Below are 14,691 nucleotides of genomic sequence, written 5' to 3' on the forward strand. Positions count from 1 at the left end.
TGGAAAGGGAAAAGGAGGGGAAAGGTGGTCGGGTCATCTGCATGATAAGCCATCGAGACGATCAGAGATAACGGGTTCTGCTGGTGCTATTCCCACCGCTTTTATATCTCTCCCTCTCACCGCCACTCCACTGCTGCGCCACATCTCTTCTCTGCACCGCCACACCGCCACGTAGATCTATATCGACCACGTGACCATGGCAGCCCCAAGAAACTACCTCAGTCATCTTCCCTGGAAAGCCCTGAAGATCGTGATTTCCAACCTTCCTGACCTACCCTCAATCTTCCGTTTGCTTGAAGTAAGCAAAAGTGCCAAGAATATCATTCTGTCTCATGTTCCCAACCTTGCCCAGCTCATCGAGAACAGCATCAACCGTCCAGTCGCTGAAGGAGGGCTTCACCCAGAGAGTGAACTCCTACTCCGATTGTTTGCTTTGATTTCCTGGCACCAGATATCAGGTCCCCATCTTCACAACCCACTGCCTGTTAACTACCACGATGTCATTCCTGCTCTGGCAAAAAATACCTTTTCGATGGCCGCCTTGTCATTTTCCTCTATTGAAAATCCATATTCTACCATACGGCAATTTTTTGCCTTCCAGCCTCTTCATAACTCTATTCCACTCATTGTCGTCTACCAAATTCTGTCATTGTCTTCTCTGGCTCAACAAGTCTCGCACGGTTGCTTCCATGACTGCGTGACTCGCTGCATGGCTTTGCCGCTGAGACAACTCAAACCAGACGAGAGTCCGAGTCCCTCCATGAACTTCAGCCTTGACACACGACCCAAAGACATCCCTTTGATTCCCGTTGACCTTGGGCCCCAAAACTATTGGGGGGGACCAACGACTGCTGCAAACCACGCTGCGGTTTTTCCTCTTCTGGGACCTCAAGAATGCTGTGGGAAACGGGACCTTCAACATAGACCATCCCAACGATGGTCTCATCTTCAAGTTAGATGATATCGAAGGCTACTGGTCCAAGTCTTTTTAGCATGTCCCAGCTGTACTCAGCCGCAGAAGAAGATGATATGGTACCAAATGGGAGCCTTCCTCGAGTGGGCTAAGTCTTGCAACCCGGGGGGTCCCTCTCAGCAATGGCTGCCTCCATCCTCTTCTTCGCAACTCCCCAGTGTCGATGCCCTGCTGTCCACTCACACCAGCCGCCCGGAACGGGTTCGTATCCGGCGACATGGCGATGATCAATGGCATTCCGCCAGGGTGGAGTATAGTGCCGATTGTAAATGCACTTGCTGCCCCCTTAAGGTTCTTATCCGATTTGCTCTTGAGCGCGGCAGAGTGCAGTGCGAACGGGCGACGGGTCAATGGGACGGAGTCCTTGTTGACGATAATGAGAGGCAGCCCGTGGGCTCTTGCAAGAGGAGCTGGGTCTTCGGGAATGCGCGTTGCGGCCGACTTGATGCGACCGCTCTGGTCGAAAGCATATGGGTTTGCTTTAGCGAGGGCTTTGTTGGTAAGGTGCTTGGTTGCGATGTAGGCTAGCTCACCAGAGAGGCGGAGGCCGTGAGGGACTGCTTGCTAGTGCCTTTTACTTTCTTTAACGAGATGCAGTTATCAAAGTAAGCCTCAAGTTAAGAAAAAACGGGTTGTAGGTTATGCTCACTATGAAATGACCTTAAGATGAAGTCTCTTTCATTTTCTAAGAAGGTTAATGCTTAATTTCTAAATAAGTTTGGCTTCAGGTTGAAAGCCTTACTAAAGCCCAATCTTATTAGATCCTCTAAAATTCCTATGCTTACAAGCTTTCAATCGTTTACTTCTACAAGTATAAAAGTAAGGATAACCTGAAACTACAGGTAGACAAAAACTGTAATCCTCACATCTGTATTCAATTGAAAGCTTCACTAGGCACCTTTTAGGTGCACAAAGAGACAGGAGATGCCTTAGTTAGGCCACACTTCAATAAAGTCCCGGGCATCAATTCTCTAGCGCGGGTCTGGGAGGATGCTGGACCAGACAAATGCCAACCGAAACAAGTGCCTCAACGTGTTCGGCCGGTAAGAATCCAGCGCATGGTTTCTGCCAATGGGCCCGTGGGTGAGCCCAAAGGCCTGCAGCCTCTCATAGTCCTAGAAATCGACCCAGAACTGCATGAAGAACTTAGTGTCTGCATGCACAAATCCACTGATGCTCTCCTTTAGTCTCGCCAATGCCAAAACCGACGAGACAGTCATCACAAGCCCAACCGACGTCCTCGACCGCGTGCTTGCTAAGATCGAAACAATAAGGCACTTACTGGGCAAAGAACAGGCTCTCCTGGAAAGTCAGAACCTCACTAAGCGCCCCCGTTGGGTACCTGGCTCGACAACCTCGATGTCGATCCACGCACCAAACCCAAGCAGTTCTCTCGCGAGCAGTCGCTGCTCGATTCCACCAGCTTCGAATATGATGAGAGCGAGAAACTCGACCAATCTGATGACTCGGACGGAAAGATTGATCTGAACTAACGATCAATTCAGGAATTGGGAGACAAGTCGCGGAAATCAGCATCTGGGGACTTCAATGTGACTTCCGGGTCCGACTCCAACGCCCGGCCCCAAATTATGGGCGGATATGCTGTTCGCGATGGCATAAGGATTCGATATCCAAGTACAATGTGGTAGTGGAATTATCAGAGCGGAGTAGCCAGAATTATAATTTATCTTTCAAGTAATAAACAAGATTGTCAAATGTATCGACCTATCTTGAGTCAACGTATCAGACGTAGAAATCTAGATACGCTGCTCACAAATTGTAATAAATGGAGAGAAAACACCCGCCAAAAACAATTTATGGCCCTTCACATCATGCACTGCAACTGTCGAGCTGGGAAGGCTCTTGGCATCTCTATCCTCCACCAATTTCGACACTTTAAAATTCTTTCCGAGCGTCTTCAGTTGATTGGCAATTCCATTGATTGAAAGGACAGTAGCAGGTGCTACTACATTGTACGGGTCCATGGTAGATTTCGCAAATGCGATGAAGTCAGGGAACGCAGCTGCAATGAGGTTGCCATCTGCATCTAGCCACAGGTTATCCATTGGGTACCCGGTATGGATTGAATCAACCTGGATCAATTGGTTATTGACGAGTTTGTGGACAGTAATGAGACCAGTCACAGAGTGAGCGACGTAGAAGTGACCATTCTTGTCGTGGGCTATTCCATTGGCCATGGAGAATCCCTTGTCAGCGGCGATATGGCATTTCCCCGTGTCAGATCGACAATAAGCGAGACTTCCACCTCCAATCAGAATTTCTAGGCCGCGAGAAGCGCCAGTTTTGGTATTGTGGTCATTCGTAATCACGAAGCCCAGACCATCTTCTTCCACGGCCACACCATTGGGCGTAATAATCGCCTCGCTGGCCACGGTCTTAACATGCTCAAGCGTCTCCGAAGTCTCGTCCAGATCAAAGATCTCAACAGTTGAATTTGCCCCAACGGTGCTGGCATCAAGGAACTCCCCAGTCACAGGGTCAACAGGAGGTCTGTGGTTAATCAACCAGAATCGAAGCCGACCTTCAATGTTGCGAACGTCGAATCCATGCAAATCAAGATCATCGTGATATCCGCCAATTTGGAGCTGCCGTAGACCGTACAGCCCATCCAAGCCAGGTTGATCAATATCAAGAACAGCGATGTGATCCGTGCGGGATCTCGCGGAGATGTTGTATTTGTCGCCTGCAGGGGACCAAGCCTGACGAGAGTCCAGGCTGGTGCATGCTGCGTACAGCTTTCGTTCCTGGTCATCAAGCCACAAGTCCTCGCAGCCTTCAAGGAGAGAGTGCTGGACGCGAGTGCAAATCCATGGAAAGTCCTCGATTGGTTGGATTTCCCGGCCAATGCCGATGGTGAGGAAGATGATATTGTGTATGTATGTTGTGTAGACCACGCCAGTTGCGAGCACGACCAAAGCCCAGGATAGAGCCCGGGGACCTAGAATGCCAACCATGTTGAGATGTAAAGAGTGAGAAGTGGGAAAGTGTTGGGTGTTGGAATTGGGTCCAGGTTGATCCTGCGACCCACTTTTGTACAGTGCTGATGTGAGATTCCTGCAATGAGTTGCAGTGAGGTTGTTCCTTTCAACCTTCCATTAATCTCAGCATCTCAACATTCCAAGGGAGGCAGACATCATGGATCTACATGTAAAGAGAGAGTGGGACGGAACCTCGGCGATGACTCGGGATCGCCCCAGATCCCCCCACTAAGACATTAATAAGCTGCCTGCACAGCTGGAGCAACCTCGGTCAATCAACATACATTTCATCTTCTCCTCTCCTCAACTCCCCTCTCTATATTTCCAACATCTTGGTTTTCTTTCAAAATGCCTTACACCGCCATCGTCATGTACCCCAACGAGTCGGATATCCAGTTCGACGAATCTTACTACATGAAGACCCACATGCCCCTCGTTGAGGCTACCTGGAAGAAATACGGCCTCAACAGCTGGCAGGTCACCAAGTTCCCCACAGCGCTTGATGGCTCGCGCTCTGAGTATTTGATTATGGCCACTCTTCAGTGGGAGAGCGAAGAGGCCCTGCAGGCTGCTCTGAAGGACTCGGGCAGTGCCCAAGTCTTCGGTGATATCCCTAACTTCACCAACAAGAAACCTATCACTTTGGCTGGATCGAACCTTTAAGGTACATCTGTCTTTTATTGCGGAGAGTATGTGGATATCTAGTTTTCTTGGCGTCTGTTTGGGTGGTGATACTGATAGTACTTTTAGCGGCGAGCAGAGAAGTAATTCATGAATCAATGAGATAAATGTCTGCATTTGGCGTATATTTGAATCACCAATTCACTTTATTACCTTCTGGCACTTGAGATTGGTGGTATATGAGGATCTATAGCGGGTCAGACTGGGTACTTCACAGGAAGCTATGTACATACCACACGATGCACACGCTGACACTTGAAAGATCTGTGGATCTAGCGTGATGCAATAGTCATACAAGAAACAAAACGCCAGTTCAGATGTCAGTAAATGTCAGAAATGCAGGGATAAAGATGTAGCATCGAGGGGCATCCCCACATGAGTTCTTATCTCTCTCCCCTCACTTGGCCTCTACATAACAAACTCCCAACTCCCAACTCCAAACTCCCAATCATTCCCAATCATTCCCAGTTCCCTCCTTTAATACCACCTTTGACACTACTCACCATGTCCAAACCCCTCGTCGTAGACGTTCACACCCATGTATACCCACCCTCATACATGGCGATGCTCCGCGCACGCAAAACAGTCCCGTACATCCACGATCCAGCCAACGGCGAACCACGCCTGATAATTCTCTCCTCAGACGACGACCCAGCAATCCCAATCGACCAGCGCGGCCGTCCAGTCGACTCATCCTACTCCGACATCAACGTCAAGCTAACCTTCATGCAACAGCACGGCATTGACAGCAGCGTGATCTCGCTCGCGAACCCATGGCTGGATTTCCTCGATCCCTCCGAAGCCCAGGAATGGGCCCGGCGCATCAATGATGATTTGGAAGAAACCTGTGCGAGCATTAATCAGTCCAACAACCCGGATAAGAACCTCCCTCTTAAGGGTCGGTCGTCTTTGTTTGCGTTTGCGGTTTTGCCGTTGAGTGCGCCGGGTCCTGATATAATCGTTGATGAGATTAAGAGATTGAAGAGCTTGCCTCATATCCGTGGTGTCATTATGGGGACTTCGGGCTTGGGAAATGGTCTCGACGATGAGAAATTGGGGCCCATTTGGGCTGCTCTGGAGGAAACTCAGCTCCTCCTCTTTTTGCATCCCCATTACGGTCTTCCTAATGAGGCTTTTGGTGGTGCTGAAGTGACTAGCCGGTACGGTCATGTGCTTCCTCTGGCACTAGGTTTCCCGCTTGAGACTACTATCGCTGTTACTCGCATGCTGCTGTCGCGTGTTTTTGATAAGTTCCCGCGATTGCAACTCTTGCTCGCTCATTCTGGGGGCACGCTGCCGTTCCTGGCTGGTCGGATCGAGAGCTGCATCATGCATGAGCGGAATTTTGTTGAGAATGGTGGTGTTGTCCCTGGGCCGCAAAGGAGTATTTGGGAGGTTTTGAAGACGAATATCTTCCTTGATGCAGTTGTTTATGGGGTTGCTGGGTTGAAGGCGGCAGCTACTGTTGGTGGGGGTACTGATCGTCTTATGTTTGGTATGTGTTCCATTCAGGTTTTTGGATGGTGAGATATGGGTGTCGAATTAAGCTGACTTCTTGTTGCAGGTACTGATCATCCGTTCTTCCCGCCTTTAAATGAGGGCGACAAGGAATGGCTAAGTGTGACGACCAATTACAAAGCTATTGATGAGAATTTCGGGGACGAAAAAGAGGCTGTGGCTGCTGTTCTGGGGGGCAATGCTGCTCGTATTCTCAAACTTGAATAAGTACATACAGTAACTTCTCAGCTTTATATCATACCAATTCTGTGAATATGATTCTATCAATATCCTGGTGTATAAACCTCGCAAAGAGGTATAATGGGACATCTGTCCCCATGAAACAAAACAAAATCACCATCAGCACAGTTAGGCTGGTCTACTTTGGAGCAAAGACACTCCTCAGCATATCCCAACCCACCAACCGCCACAATTCCTGGGTAAACCAATCCGCAAAACCCTCCTGGTTCGTTTCTTTGGCATCAATAACCTGGGAAGGCGGAGTCTTCGGGCGTTGTAGACCATCCCAGAACAACTTATCATCAGGTCCGAAGACAGCTTGAAGAAGAGTCTTCTGAATACGATTCCTGGCATTTTTGACAAAGCTGCGCGTAGCATTTGCTTCGGCAACTGATTTTGTAGATCCGGTATCCATCATTCTCCCCAAAAGCCGAACCAAATACTTTGCTTCGAGTTGCGCATCGTCCGGCATGAGATTCTCGTCTGCTATTGCTTCCAATCCTCCTGGGAATGTCATTCTCGGACTGATGCTCATTGGTAGTCGGAGATCATGGAAGGCATATAGAGCTAGCATTTTGCCCACGCGATCAAGAACGAGGGATACGAATCCTTCCATTACTTTTTGGTCTCCTGTACGGGATATGTCGAGAGATAGCGCCATTGTGCAGAGCAAGTCTGCGAGGTGTGAGGCTGTACCGTCCTCAGTATCTAAGCTTTTCTCTTTTGTATTGTTTCGTAGGTTGCCTAGATTACAAGCTGAGCCTGAAGCCACGCTTGAATTACCTGTATTTTCTGGGGTGGGCTTCTGTTTGGAGATGGCAGTGCAATGCTGAGTGAGGGCAGTCATGGTTGATTCGAACAGCCCGACCAGATAGTAGATAATCTGGCCTTGATGCTGCCTTTCATCTTCGTTTCTTGATAATTTATACAATCCTCGATGCACAAGGTGAAAAGCAATTGTAGCGCCGTTGAAAACATCGTTGATGTCTGCGACTTGGTTGGTATTGGGAGGGTTGGATTGGGTCAATTTGTTTTGCTCTTGAACAGCACGGATGAGTTCCTGCTCTGCAGACTTGCAAAGGATCACAGCAGCGGTGGCCAAAGAGCTGGCCTTCATAGGCTTTTTTTGGAGGGCCTTTTGAAGGGTATATAGTTGTCTGCTGAGACACAGGCCTGGTGTGTGATTAGCCATCGCCATCAGTAGAAAGACAACAAATAATGTTTCATACCGTCTTCCCCTCCACTTGAATCATCATTCATCAATGGAATACTCTTTTGCATCTGATCTGGTATCTTAGCCCTTTTCTTCGCCCCGTTTGAGCTCTTCGCATTCGTCCCAGCGGGTGCTTTGCGCTTGCTCGTCTGTGAGACTTCGTTCTCATTTACCGGGTTTTTGGCTCGCAATTTTGCCAACAGATTGGAATTGCGTTGCTGCAGCTCGTAGACCTGGTCATGCAACTTGCTCTGGCCTGCTTCGGACTGTTCGTATGCTTGTTGCCAGAACGAAACACTGTCGAAGAACTTGTCTGTTGCAACATCACGTCCCATGTCTTTGGACTTCTTGATAAACTCTCGGATGTGTAAGATATGTTCTAGCATGGGTCACAATTAAATCAACTTCATTTGGCCTGAAAAGAGTCAGTCATTGGCTTGCCTTGGACGCCTTGATCTGGTGGCTTATGCTTGACAATGGCCAATGCTAGAGCTAATTGGAAGCTGGTTGGAGGGGATGTAGTGGGGTTAGATGGTGAAAGGAGCGCCATATTGGCCGAAGGCTCAATAATTGATGATTCAGGATGAAATGGGTTGAGATACAAACAAAATACTGAGCTCATTACAGTCACATGCCCAATATATATTGTTAACGAGCACAATTCATCATATTAAATTTCTGGTTATTTTGCAAGACAAAAAGACAAGTGAGCTTGAAATAATCTCTTAAGTAAACTTCCTTTATTTTCTAGACCTTATATTGTATCAAGCTGCCATAAGAGTGCATCTAGTACCATCCACTTCACTGAAACGGTTGAAGATCCCCCCACCGCCCGAAGCTCCGAACGTGAACCTCCAAATAATTTTCCATCTACATCTCTCTCCGCGCCAGAGCTTTGATTCAAGTATCGCGCATTTTGAATCATTGCAGCATTCTACATAGACTCTCCTACGCCAAAATCTAGCATCGCAGACCTGGGCCTAAGGACCAAATCTTAAAAACTACTACTCGGCGCATCACCAAAGCGACAACCAGTCGCAAACCAGCCCAAAATGCCCAACGAAGACCTCAGGGCGCACGCCGCCTCCAACCAAGACTTCTACGCCCTCCTTGATGTCCCCGCAGCAGCCAACGAATCCGAAATCCGACGCGCATACCGTCGCACCGCCCTAAAATACCACCCAGACAAGATCGCCAACCCCACACCGGCCGACATCGACAAGTTCCACTTCCTCCAGATCGCCTACGATGTCCTCTCCGACCCCTCAGTCCGACAGCTATACGACAATGCACGGGAAGCGCGACAGCGCAAGCAGCGCGAGCGGGACATGATGGGCGCGGCAAAGCGCAAGATGCGAGAGGACCTCGAAGCACGGGAACGAGCAGGCGCCGCGGAGATGGGTGGTGCTGGGGTGAAGCAGGGTGTTAAGAGGACTTGGATGGCGGGTGGGGATGATGATGCCGAGGAAAAGCTTCAGCGGGAGATTGAGCGCATTGCGGAGGATGGGAGGCGGAGACGTCGCGAGGCGGAGGATAAACTTAAGAAGGAGTTGGACGAGGAGCAAAAAAAGGTTCAGGAGGAGGAAGAGGAGGCGCGCAAGGCTGCTGATCGGAGTAGCCAGCGGGTGGATCGGTCGAAGGAGGGGGGTGGTGCTGAGGTTCCTGAGCTTGAGCGTGCGGTTAAGGTGCGCTGGGTGCGCGAGGGACGTGGGCTTGAGGTTGATATTGAGAGGCTCGCGGTGCTGTTTGCGCCGTTTGGGAATATTGAGAATACGTTTATGCTTAAGGATAAACGTCAGCGGATTGGGGATAAGAAGGAGAAGAAGACTGTTGCGACTGGTGTGGTGGTCTTCACTTCTATTGTCAGTGCTCATACTGCTGTGCTTGATAGCGAGAAGAAGCTCCGCCAGCAAACTGGACGGGACGGCGAGTGGGCTCTTATTGAGTCTGTCTTCTGGGCATCGGGCAGCCAGCCTGATCTGGGGATGGGTACGAATGGGCAGGCTACTGCTGATGCGCCATCCAAGCCTAAAGCACCCGAACCTGCGGCTACGCCTTCAATGCCTTCCACCAATCCTTCCAACGGATCTGCCAAACCCTCCTTCAATTTCCCAGGCTTGAATTCAGCTCCTCCTTCTGGGAAAGCCCCGTCATTCGGATCCTTTGCCTCTGCATCTGCTGCGAGTGCCCCCAAAGCATCATCATTCAATCCGTCTGGAAAGTCTTCAAGCACGCCTAACATGGAGGAAGTGACCCTGATGCGATTGAAGAATGCGCAACGAGAGAAGGAGCGCAAAGCCCTCGAGGAACAATTAGCGCGCGAAGATGAAGCCGCAGATGCAGAAGAAGCGGCAGCGAATGCTACCTAGATTTTGCGATTCTGATTTGAAGCGAGTTTCCGTGTTACAAAGGCCCATGGATTTACAATTGCATACATAGAAGAGATACCCCAATGCATGAAGTTGTGCACAGTTTTATATGAATAGAGATACGTGAGCTATTTACATCGTGATCTTTTGAGCAGCGTCATATTATACAAGTCTAAAGCGGTATGCACCGAGACATCTTACCGTCGGTGAGACTCAGCATAAGCTTCGATCTCCTCCTCGGCTTCGTCTTCCTCTTGTTCGAGTTGCTCGACAAGCTCCCTCGCCCGCTCACCCTCAGCCTCAGGATTGCGCGGAGCAGGTTTCTCCTCCTTCGCACCCGAAATGAAATCCCTCAACCAAGGCGGCACAAAAGCACGCACACCGATCTCATTAGGCTGCTCGACATCTGGAGCCCAGGTCAACTTGAACTGTTGTTCATGAGGACGAGCAGGAGTCTCGCCCATGAGAGCGACATCGGTCATAACTTCAAGACGGCAGAGCGCAAGGCCGATATTTCCAATACCATTCAGGAAAGTTCCGGCACTGCGGTTCCGTCGGGTGGTGGTGCCGGCCTTGACGATATCCGATTCGCCAGTCGGTAAGGTCAACTGAACAGAAGGATCGTACGTCAGGGTCTCTGGCAAACTTTGCACATCCTGATTCATGTCATAGAGTTGCACGGGGAGAATACGCTTGCGAGTGACACCGCGGTGGTGTGTGCGAATGGTCAATTCCTGACCAACATAACAGCCCTTGCGAAAATCGATACCCCGAGCCATGTCCATATTACATTGCAGCGGCAGAGCAGATCCACTAATGATCTCCGACTGGCCCTCCGCAACACCATGCAAGAATCGACGGACGGTATATGAGTCCAGCTCGACCTCGGACCCGGCGACTTGTGCTTCATCCGGGAGATGGGTGCGGAGCCCATCGGAGCCGGGAGTGATGATTCGGGAACCGAAGGCCGGAGCGCGCGAGTCAAGGCATGCCGCGATTTGGGAGGTGGGCGAGAAAGGTGATGCCGATTCTGACTCCAGGCTGTATGCGGCCCACCGTGGTTCCGAGTGGTTCTTCCATGTGGACCAGACAGTGCGTTCGCCTTCTTCGAGAGCGCGGAGCTTGAGCTTAGCGCGGAGTTTGTGTTTTTTGAGATGTTTCATCAGGACTGGCACCTGGTTCTTGTCCACTTCCACGAGCCAGCCCTGCTCGGCATCATTGCTTTCGGCTCCGGGGATCGGGTAGATGAAGGCGTCGTTCAAGACTCGGCCTTGCGAATTGAGGAATGCGGTGTATGCGCCTGTACGTCGAATGTTTCGGCTTGGATCGTTGGAGACTAGCATGTTCTGGGTAATTAGGCCCTGGAGGAAAGTCGTGCTGTCGGTGCCGGTAATGGAAATGAGTCCGCGGTTGGTGAGCCGGCTATAGCCCGTCTGCGGCGGGAACGATGATGCATTTTGGGATTGGTTGCTGCGGTTTGCTGTTGTCGAGAACTGCTTACTGCGAGCCAAACAGCGGCTGCAAACCGAAGGACGTGGGCGCATCATGGTTGATTTTGTAGAGAAGAGCCAATGTGAGTTGATCTATTTCTTTACAAATCGGCAAATCGGCCGATGACGTTGGGCGGTGAGGCGCAGCAAAATTGAAAATGATATTGACTGGTGAACTACAACCATAATTAACTATCTAAACGCGTTTATAATGATAAAAATATCTGAAATGTACAATAGAAGGTTGCAATGCTCTGAACGTATCTTGATCCAATATTACACTGTAGCTATGTATGTCAAGTTCGATGGGCGAGGCCCAATGCAAGACGCGTCGACCGCGGAATCATTTGTTCCCCTTGGCCACTCCCTCCAAGAACCCAAGCAAGAACGCCTTGTTACTGGGAGATGAAATGCGGTTCGTCTTAGCATGCACACCGCTGTCAGAAGGTGTGCCACGCCGAGAAATGGAATCCCCGCTACTAGGGCGATGGCGAGACGACATCGGGCTGACCAGGCCTGAGAACCCAGGCTGATGCCCACTCACAGCCCGGGATTCGAGCTGGGACAAAGAAACGGGCGAGGGAGAAGCCGGTGCTCTGCTAAACAGAGACAAAAGGGCTTCCTTCTGTTCGGCCGTTTGGCTTGGGCGTCGGTCAAATTTGCCCTGTGGCGCCAGGCCCTGTGCATTGGTCTGGACATCTGCTAAGCTCGATTTGCGCTCAGCAGAGGGCTGCGGAGCTGCCGCCATCAGACTCTCGTAGCCCGTCTTGTCGGATCGACGTAGAATCTGTGGCTGGAAGGCTTTGATAGGCTCGGGTGCCTCAATAGGGGTTGCCTGGGGTTGGCTAGGAACCTGTGGTGCTTGTGCAACAGGTCCCGAGGAAGATGTCTCTCGTTTAACGGACTGTGGTCGCGGGAGAATAGTAATGGGGGAAGAAAGTTGCTGTGATTGAGACTGCTCTCGTCTGTTTGCATGGTTCTTGCGATTCGGTCCGTCGTTCAACTTCTTATGTGTCGACTTAGGAATTGCCTCGAATTGCGGCATGTTCAAAGGTCCAGACACGGTGGCAGATGTTTGTCCTGCCCCTGCCTGACCCTTACTCGGACCAATCGCTGGATGAGTAAGGTGAGAATGCTGATATTGCGGACGTTGGAGAATCTGCTTGTCTCGGGGGCCAGCGGAAGGTATAACAGGATTGCCTAGCAATTCAACTGGTTCAGCAGCAGAAACAGGCCGAGGGCCTTTGAGCAGATTCAACAGACTATCCTGATGTTGGGACGTCTTGCGCACGTGGGAAGAGGTGTGTGCAGACACGGCTAGTGTTGCTGCACCCGATCCTTTGGGAGTCTTGGAAGCCTCATCCTTGAAGACGTTCAAAAGCGCCAGCGAATGACTTGTGAGCTTAGGTGGAGGCAATTTGCTGGCGGGAGGAACCACCGGACCCTGGCTTTGAGATGGCTGAGCAGATTCGGAAAATTGAGGATCCCCAGTGCGCTGAAACGGTGCAGGCATATGACTCGGTGGATGAATATCCCGAGTAGGTAGCTGCTGTGTTTGGTGCTGATGTAGCGGCAAAGAAGCAGGCTGGGGAAATTGAGACACTGCATGAGTATCAGGATATCCAGGCTGCGGAACTGCGGGAAATGCATTGCCCCGGGAAAGATGTGGTTGGGTATTATGCTGAGATGGGTGAGTGTGGAATGGTGCAGAAGTCTGCTGCACAAAAGGAGAGGGCCCCATATTAGGCTGTTGCTGAGGAAATCCGGGGAAGAAATTTGGACCCATGTGAGGCCGTTGGTCCGCAGGTGGAAGGTGAGGATGGGTTCCATTAGATGGTGGCATTGCATCATTGCGAGGGGCTTGTGAGAAATTCCCTTGAGAGCCACCTTTCAACAAGGCAAGGAGCGCATTCGACTTGGATGGGTCGACAGCAGGGTTTTGAACTGGCTCAAAACCTGCTTCTTCAACTTGCGCCGGCGCTGCACCAATTTTCAACAAACGTTTCAAGTGGAATGAGGCATCTTCGGCAGAGGCAACCTCAGGAAGATTATTTGAGATAGCCATCTCTGCAAGAGACAACCCTGGGGTTCCATTAGTGTGGCCATTTTCATCCATAGAAGTATAGCCTTCAGCCTGTGCATTCTGCTTTGTGCCAGCCTGAGCCTTGGCGCCAATCTTCTTCTGTTGGGCAATCCATTTCTTGAGCGGGTGTAGGAAAGGTGCAACCATATAGAACTTGTTTGCATTCGCGACCGCGAACCCTTCATCGTGGTTCTTGCTCTTCTTCAATGTCGGCAACTCCGAAAGCTTGTACCATTCGATCTTGCTGATTTCCTTTCGAGTGCGGGGCTCGAAGTGCGTATCACGGGGCACGCCTCGGAAGACATAGAGTCGCATGTGCTGTTCTCGCATTGTGATCTCGATGAACTTGACATCATCTTCGTCCTTGACCAACTTAGCATCCCGAACATCAAACCCAGTCTCTTCGTAGACTTCGCGAATGGCGCAGTCCAGATCCTTCTCGCCTTTGTTGATTTTGCCGCGAGGGAAACTCCAGTTGGCGCCCTTCTTCCAGCCTTTGACCAAAACAACCTCATCCATGTCTTCATTCAACATGATCGCACCGCGGACAGGCACGCGGGTTTTGTAATGGAGGAACTCTGAGAAGGCAGCCGTGTGGTGATAGTGAGACCATTGTGACATGAGCGGGCAATGCTGGAAAATGCGCATGGCAAATGTCTTCAAGTTTAGCGACGGCAGAGCTGGGTCGAGCGGCCGGATAAAGTCTTCGTAGAACCATTGTGCCTCCTCGACTTGGAAACATATCCGTTCAACTGACTCAAGCTCTTCGCGCGGGAGGTTGATGATGAACCGGACACACAGGTCATCCAGCCCTGTTAACAATAGCCCCGCGGGCCTCAGTCAGTGGCCTGTCGTCATTTCAATTGATCAGGAATCACTTACAATCTTCTAATTGCATCTTTGATTCTGTCATAGTGATGAATAGACTTTGGCATTTCAGCACACAAATGACCGAGAATCAGCTGCTCACTCTGTCCGACTGCGCAAACGGCCGAAACAAGCAAGCAATACCGTTGACAGCTTCCAGGAAGGGTGGACCAACCCAGGGCTGTGTTGCTGTGGCGAGTTGACTAGCGGGGTCAAGGTGATAGCAGAGGAAGGTTTGTTGAGAGGGAGTGCTTCAGTGTTCCGATCGAATCAGAGAAA

The 14,691-nt window shown here is 50.5% G+C and overlaps 7 protein-coding genes across 7 annotated transcripts; 3 read left to right on the plus strand and 4 right to left on the minus strand.

Annotated features, from left to right (window-relative positions):
- Positions 1-277: 277 nt before the first annotated feature.
- PENARI_c001G07789 (uncharacterized protein) lies at positions 278-3,948 on the minus strand (the record flags this gene model as incomplete). The annotated part of the gene is made up of 3 exons (XM_022626748.1): positions 278-415; positions 1,157-1,530; positions 2,739-3,948. The coding sequence occupies 3 exons, from the start codon at positions 3,946-3,948 to the stop codon at positions 278-280; spliced, it is 1,722 nt and encodes a 573-aa protein (XP_022493161.1).
- A 372-nt stretch (positions 3,949-4,320) lies between these two features.
- Positions 4,321-4,635, plus strand: PENARI_c001G05023 (uncharacterized protein; the record flags this gene model as incomplete). The annotated part of the gene is made up of 1 exon (XM_022626509.1): positions 4,321-4,635. One exon carries the CDS (start codon positions 4,321-4,323, stop codon positions 4,633-4,635), a length of 315 nt encoding a protein of 104 aa, XP_022493854.1.
- Positions 4,636-5,157: 522 nt separating this feature from the next.
- On the plus strand, positions 5,158-6,378 carry PENARI_c001G12175 (amidohydrolase family protein; the record flags this gene model as incomplete). Its single annotated transcript, XM_022627089.1, has 2 exons — positions 5,158-6,148; positions 6,218-6,378. The coding sequence occupies 2 exons, from the start codon at positions 5,158-5,160 to the stop codon at positions 6,376-6,378; spliced, it is 1,152 nt and encodes a 383-aa protein (XP_022493348.1).
- Positions 6,379-6,529: 151 nt separating this feature from the next.
- On the minus strand, positions 6,530-7,989 carry PENARI_c001G05174 (uncharacterized protein; the record flags this gene model as incomplete). Its single annotated transcript, XM_022626530.1, has 2 exons — positions 6,530-7,563; positions 7,620-7,989. 2 exons carry the CDS (start codon positions 7,987-7,989, stop codon positions 6,530-6,532), a joined length of 1,404 nt encoding a protein of 467 aa, XP_022493568.1.
- A 666-nt stretch (positions 7,990-8,655) lies between these two features.
- Positions 8,656-9,972, plus strand: PENARI_c001G06754 (putative cell cycle control protein (Cwf23); the record flags this gene model as incomplete). Its single annotated transcript, XM_022626663.1, has 1 exon — positions 8,656-9,972. The coding sequence occupies one exon, from the start codon at positions 8,656-8,658 to the stop codon at positions 9,970-9,972; it is 1,317 nt and encodes a 438-aa protein (XP_022493469.1).
- A 197-nt stretch (positions 9,973-10,169) lies between these two features.
- PENARI_c001G03834 (YgfZ/GcvT domain-containing protein) lies at positions 10,170-11,519 on the minus strand (the record flags this gene model as incomplete). The annotated part of the gene is made up of 1 exon (XM_022626431.1): positions 10,170-11,519. One exon carries the CDS (start codon positions 11,517-11,519, stop codon positions 10,170-10,172), a length of 1,350 nt encoding a protein of 449 aa, XP_022493071.1.
- A 286-nt stretch (positions 11,520-11,805) lies between these two features.
- Positions 11,806-14,458, minus strand: PENARI_c001G10973 (decapping enzyme complex catalytic subunit DCP2; the record flags this gene model as incomplete). The annotated part of the gene is made up of 2 exons (XM_022626991.1): positions 11,806-14,357; positions 14,428-14,458. 2 exons carry the CDS (start codon positions 14,456-14,458, stop codon positions 11,806-11,808), a joined length of 2,583 nt encoding a protein of 860 aa, XP_022493781.1.
- Between the last annotated feature and the right edge of the window lie 233 nt (positions 14,459-14,691).

The sequence above is a fragment of the Penicillium arizonense genome (assembly GCF_001773325.1).
Source record: "Penicillium arizonense strain CBS 141311 chromosome Unknown PENARI_contig001, whole genome shotgun sequence".
Classification (NCBI taxonomy): domain Eukaryota; kingdom Fungi; phylum Ascomycota; class Eurotiomycetes; order Eurotiales; family Aspergillaceae; genus Penicillium; species Penicillium arizonense.